At 45.8% G+C, this 5637-nt stretch overlaps 1 protein-coding gene across 1 annotated transcript in view; it reads left to right on the top strand.

The window, feature by feature from the left end:
- The window catches only part of LOC103365051 (serine-rich coiled-coil domain-containing protein 2-like), a 37035-nt gene extending 33602 nt beyond the window's left edge, over window positions 1-3433 (top strand). Inside the window, exon 15 of the mRNA XM_008292375.1 lies at window positions 3236-3433. Coding sequence (XP_008290597.1) covers window positions 3236-3345 — 110 coding nt within the window. The 3' untranslated portion in view covers window positions 3346-3433. The remainder of the gene's footprint in view (window positions 1-3235) is intronic.
- Window positions 3434-5637: the final 2204 nt, after the last annotated feature.

Below are 5637 nucleotides of genomic sequence, written 5' to 3'. Positions count from 1 at the left end.
CCTCCATCAGTTTGTTGGTTTTTCCTCCATCAGTTTGTTGTCTCTTTTTGCCTCCTGCCTCCATAGCTCCTCCTCCTCGCCGTCCTTCCTGTCGTCTCTCGGTAACTTCCTGTCCTCTGCTGTCAGACTGTTGATGAATCTGTTGTTTCCTCTCTAACCGCCGTCCTCCTTCCTCTGTTCTCTCCTCTGTGCTTCGTCCAGGAGTGGAGAAACTAGTGCTTTACTTCAGTGACACGGCGTGGTACGGTAGAACCTTCATTACCTTCTTGTTCTCTGACTTATAGAACAACATTAGTTAGAACCTCCTGACCCGACCAGCTCCGTAAATACAGCTTCACACAGGAGATGAAACCACAAACTTATGTCGACAAGACGGGGTCCTCAATTAAAAAATATGCTTTGTTTATATTCTACATGTTTAGTTTTGTGTTGGCAATCATCTCTATCAACCTGTCTGATCTCAGAGGTTCTGAATCAGTGACATGATGAGAACCAATAGAGAACGTTTCAGGTTTTTATCTTTAACAGTTCCTCACATGTTGTTGTTCAAACAGACTCAAGTTTCAGTGCAGTTCATCTCTCGAAATATTAAATGCATCAAACTAAAACTTCACAGTTATCTTTACACATATCCATATTTTATGCCATAAAGCTTTCCAGAGATGGTGGAGCAAGACAAACGTGACGATTTAAGGTGGAATGACTTTTAAAGAAGACGATTCCTGGTCTAGAGGAAGGTTTTAAGGAGCTCTCTCTTCTTATCCAATCGAACGTCTTCGCTGTGCTGATATACCAACAGGTCCGATTCATAACGGCGCATTAAAGGCCTCGTTTGGACAGAATTAGTGTCTTCAGAGTTTAAGGGATTTTAATTCAGTTCAGAGCAAATGTGAGTTAATAATTAGAGCTGAAATGATTTAAATCCTGTCTGCAGCTTCGATTTTTTTATTTTTTTCAAACTGAATCTCTTCCTGCGTTTTATCAGCTGAGTGTGAATTTCAGCTTTTCAGTGAAAATGGAGGAAAATGTGGTGGAGTCGTGTGAAAACCAACATTTATGGACAGAGAGCTGATTTAGAGCAGCTCCACTCGTCAGGTTTAGTCCAAACGAGTCACCTGTTGACCTGAAAGAAAGAAAGAAAGAAAGACCACCACCATGAGCACAACAGAAACATCTAAAATACAGTCAGTTAGAACTGAAACTGGATCATTTGAGGTTTTTTAATTGACTGAACGATGACTCGATTCAAATGATGTTTAGCTTCGGCGCTTTTGTTCTGATCTTACGTTTGGTTTCTGTTTTTATTAGTTTGGAACGTAGAAGCAGGACAGAAAAGTCCAGAACAAGAAAAAATGTTAAACTTTAAAGAATTTTAGACTCAGAAATAAATCATGAATCCACTAAAAAGCTGCAATAAAGAAAAGTAAAAGACAAACAACTGTAAATGTAAAAAAAACAACAACAACAGAGGAGTAGAATAAATGTATGATCACATCCTTAAACCTTAAAATTAAACTATTTACAACAAGAAGCTTTAACGAGGAGAAAATAATCACATTTATTTAGAATTCAGTCCAAACTGTTCACGTGTGGACGTGAAGTAAAACAACTTAGAAAACAGGAAAAACACATTAATATAAAATAACAACCCATCCATCAGACCTAAACTAGACGTTTTTCTTCCAAATAACTGCACATATCTGCAGAACAGTCACACTTCTTGTCCATTTTTTTGTGTTTTCTATAAATTATGACTCTTTTTTGTGTTATTATCTGTATTTTAACAAAATGCGGAAAATCTGTGAAATTGCTCAAGAAATAGCAGCTGAACGTCCGACATCAAGAACATCGTTTGCTTCTAAAAACGCCGCCGTGGACTTAAACTAGCAGAGACTCTGGGTTCTGTATCTCCTCTGGTCTGGGAACTCCTCAGGATCCACCAGCAGGACGTTACAGAGGAGACGACCCAAACCCTGAGAAGAAGGCGGATGTTTGTGAGTCCAAACGTCACCACGCCGGCTCTGTTCGTTTCCTGCAGCTCTGCTTCTTCCTCCATTGTTGCTCCAACAACACTCAGAGTCATTTGTGGTCTCATGTTTATTCATCGTCGTCGTGATTTAAATAATTGAGCTAAGTGATGCCGCAGCGTTGGGTCGTATTATTCATCTAAGAGGCCTCCGGGGGCCGACGGGAGCTCCGGCGGATCAGCAGTTTGCTCGCCAGAGAAAAGTGTTAAAGAAACCAAAACCTGGCAGCCGAGTGAAGGTGAAGCTCTCTGTCCTCCTCTCCTCTTCCCTCCATCCTTCCTCTGCCCCGTCCTTTTGTTCCTGTTTCTGAACGTTCGCTCCTCTTTCCTCTGCCTCTCTAATCCATCCGTCCCGTCATGCATTATTTATGAACCGGGCTGCAGTCCCGCCGTCCGCCACACGGTGTCACCGTTCACCAGCGAACGTCTCCTCCGGCTCCACGTTCTGCTGAGAACGTCCTCGTGTTGTGGCGTCCGGTGGAGCCTCCTGCTGGACGCCTCCGGCTCCGCCACACGTGGAGGTGGTCCGATTCCCTCCAGCTGTGCTCAGGAGGAACCGAACACACTTTGGTCTGTTCGCTTTGTGTGAGTCAGAGAGCCGCGGTATTTAAAAGACCTGGTTGGGTTTCAGGCTTTACATGTGGAGGCAAACTCTGATGAACACAAACTTTATCGGTTTGACTCTGTGTGCGGTTCTGAAAACCCAAATCAATAAATAAGTTAAAGCTGAGGAGTACAGACCAACAAAAACCGGTCGGTGGGTTTGGATCTGCTCACGTTTATGTGCTTCACTTGCTGCTCAGTTACTTCGTTTGTTCATTAAAATATTTCTTAATATTGAAATTAGTCTGGACTAAACGAGTAAAATGTAAATTTAAAGCAAAATAGAAATGAAAAAAAATCAGGATAATATAATAATAATAATAATAATAATAATAATAATGATGTAGCAGAAACTACAGATCTTTAACTCCACTTTATAAATTTACCAAACAAATCTAATTATTCAGTAAAACGGTGATCCGGCTGCAGCATCCGTTGCCATGGTGATCTGTGAGGTTTAAACAACCTGCTGACGTCAGAGTTCAGCTCTCAGATGTTCTGAATCTGTCCTGATGTGTTTTTTCTTGTTTATTTACAGATTTTTTTCTACTTTTTTTAAAACAAGCCCAGATGTTCAGTTCCTTTTCTCTTCTCGTTGTGTTTCAGTCACAGATACTTCACTCCTCCAATCAGGAAGACCAGGAACCACTGATGCCGCCGCCGCCGCCACCACCGCACCCCCAAGCTCCGCCTCCAGCCTGCCGCGCCCCCGCTGACAGACTCCCCACGCCGCCGGGAGCAGAGGATGATGGGAAACCAGAGGAGAAAGTTGACCGGAGAGCCAGATCCCTGCTGCCCCCCCAGCCCTCCAAGCTCCGCCTCTTTGCCTCTGGCCCCGCCCCTCCGAGGGCGTCCAGGCCGCCTCGCGACCCCGAAGGCGGCAGCGTTTCCGGGTTCAAGCTCAGAACCTCCGGCTCGTCCCGCCTCCCCAAACCAAAGAGCCACTGAAGCCTTCCTAACACGCAGCGACGCTTGAACCGGCCTCCGACTGAAACCTGTTCATTTAACGAGTCTGCTTCATGATACGAGCTCCAAAACCTCGTAGTGGCCTCAAACCGACTGACGGAAAACCTGCAGGCGTTTGGAGGCAGTGTTCTACAGAACCTGAGAGGTGTCGCGGAGAAAAAGGAACAATCTGTGCTTTTAATGTGAAAATCATTCATCCGATTATTTCGCCCTTTTTCACGACTTCGAGTCGATGTTGTCGGATGCTGAGACGTTCCCGGTTTTAGATCGTGAACTCGTTTTGTCTGTGAGCTTCACCACAAACCTCCAGAACGTGGCTTCAGTCTTTCTTTGACCCTCAGCTTCTAAAAGAGGAGAAGAAGCACAACAGTCGGTGACACCGACCAGGTTCTGCAGCGCTAACGCTCCCAAACGCTTCACTTTAATTTACTGGTGCATTAACAACAAAATAGATGAATAAGAAACTCCGTCAGCGAGTGCACATTAAGCCGTTCGTCTGCGGCTTTAAAGAAATTAACGAGCAACAAATGAATGCGTTCTCTGATTTAAATGGAGCAGTTCTTTTAAAAAAAACAAAAAAAACCTGGTCTGGAAATCAATAACTGCTCATGAACTCACCGCGGCTCGCTAATTTAAAGTAATTTATCGCTCTGGGCTTAATAACTCATCATCAGAATCTGCTGTGATGCATTAATGAAGGCTCTCACTGGCGACCCGTTCCCTCGCTGTGTGTTAGGAACCGTCCAGAAGGCCTCCGTCGTCCCGGCAGGAAACACCGGAGCGTCTCCAAGGTCACGGCGCCGAAGCTCTGCTCACGTCTGGTCGGTTTGCGGGTTTTGTTCTCGTGAGTCCAGAAACAGAAGAGCCGGGTCGAGCTGGACCTGTTGCATCCTGGTGCAGGTTCTCAGCAGACGGAGGTCGAAGGTCTCGTTACGCTTCACACTGAGCTCGTCAGGTTGTTCTACGACACGTACAGAGCAACGCTTCACCCACAAAGCATCACAGGATTAGTGTTTAAGTAAACTGCCCCCGAGTCCATCACACTGCACCTCTGATCAGGTGTTCTGGATGCATTCACATGTTTTTGCGTCAGAAATGAGGTTTCAGCGACAGGAAAACTACTCAGTCCTAGTTAAGGGTTTCAGCCCAGCGGATCAGGACCGTCTCTGGTTGGTCGAGTCCGTTTTTCTGCAGCCTTGTTGAACATTTCTCTTTCGCTGCGGGGCTCTCATCAGTCTGCCGTGTTGCCTTCATAAAGAGAAAAGTTCCACATCAGCAGCCTTCCAGGACCGATCCAGTATCGACGGCCGTAAACTCCGTCGACGCTGATCCAGCCTGACGCAGACCGTCGGGTCGGACCGGTTTCATCCACTTTTACTGGGAGTCAAACCAGCAGATAGACAGATAGAAGGACGCACAACGACCTAAAACAAACACCAAGCGACAAAACGTGGTGACAAGGACACACAAAGAACTGGAAAGACACTGAAAGACCACAAAGAGACACAAAACCACCACAAAGAGTCGCTGGTCTGCTCCCAGAATAAAATAACCAGATGACGTGGATATTTTGTTATGCTGCTAATACTTTATTTTTTATGTTTTCTTCTGAGCACCTGATTGGTGGAAGGCAGGCGACGCTTTAATCCTTCGGCTGACGACAGCCTTTGACACGTTTATAAAAACCTGCAGACATCTTCTGCTCGTGGTTTGTTCTGTAATCAGCTGGAACACGGATCAGATCTGAGCTAAGCTAACGAGGCGTCGCTCTGCTCGGCCGCTACGTTTATGACTGACGGTTCGCCTCTCTTGAATCTTCTGGCGACGTCTTTAAAACAACCAAAACAAAAGCAGTAAAACGTTGCTGGTGTTGGTCCAGACCTGTGGGTGTGAAGCGTGACCAGACCTCGGGCCGGCCCGAGTCACTGCTGGACCAGCAAACGGTCCAACATCTGAGTGAGAGCTTCAGCCGAGGAGCTCTGGAGGACGTCTGGAGGACATCTGGAGGACATCTGGAGGACGTCTGTGAAGACTTAAAGCTG

The sequence above is a fragment of the Stegastes partitus genome, unplaced genomic scaffold, assembly GCF_000690725.1.
Source record: "Stegastes partitus isolate 25-593 unplaced genomic scaffold, Stegastes_partitus-1.0.2 Scaffold805, whole genome shotgun sequence".
In the NCBI taxonomy this organism is placed as follows: domain Eukaryota; kingdom Metazoa; phylum Chordata; class Actinopteri; family Pomacentridae; genus Stegastes; species Stegastes partitus.
This window is presented reverse-complemented; position numbering and strand designations above follow the sequence as displayed.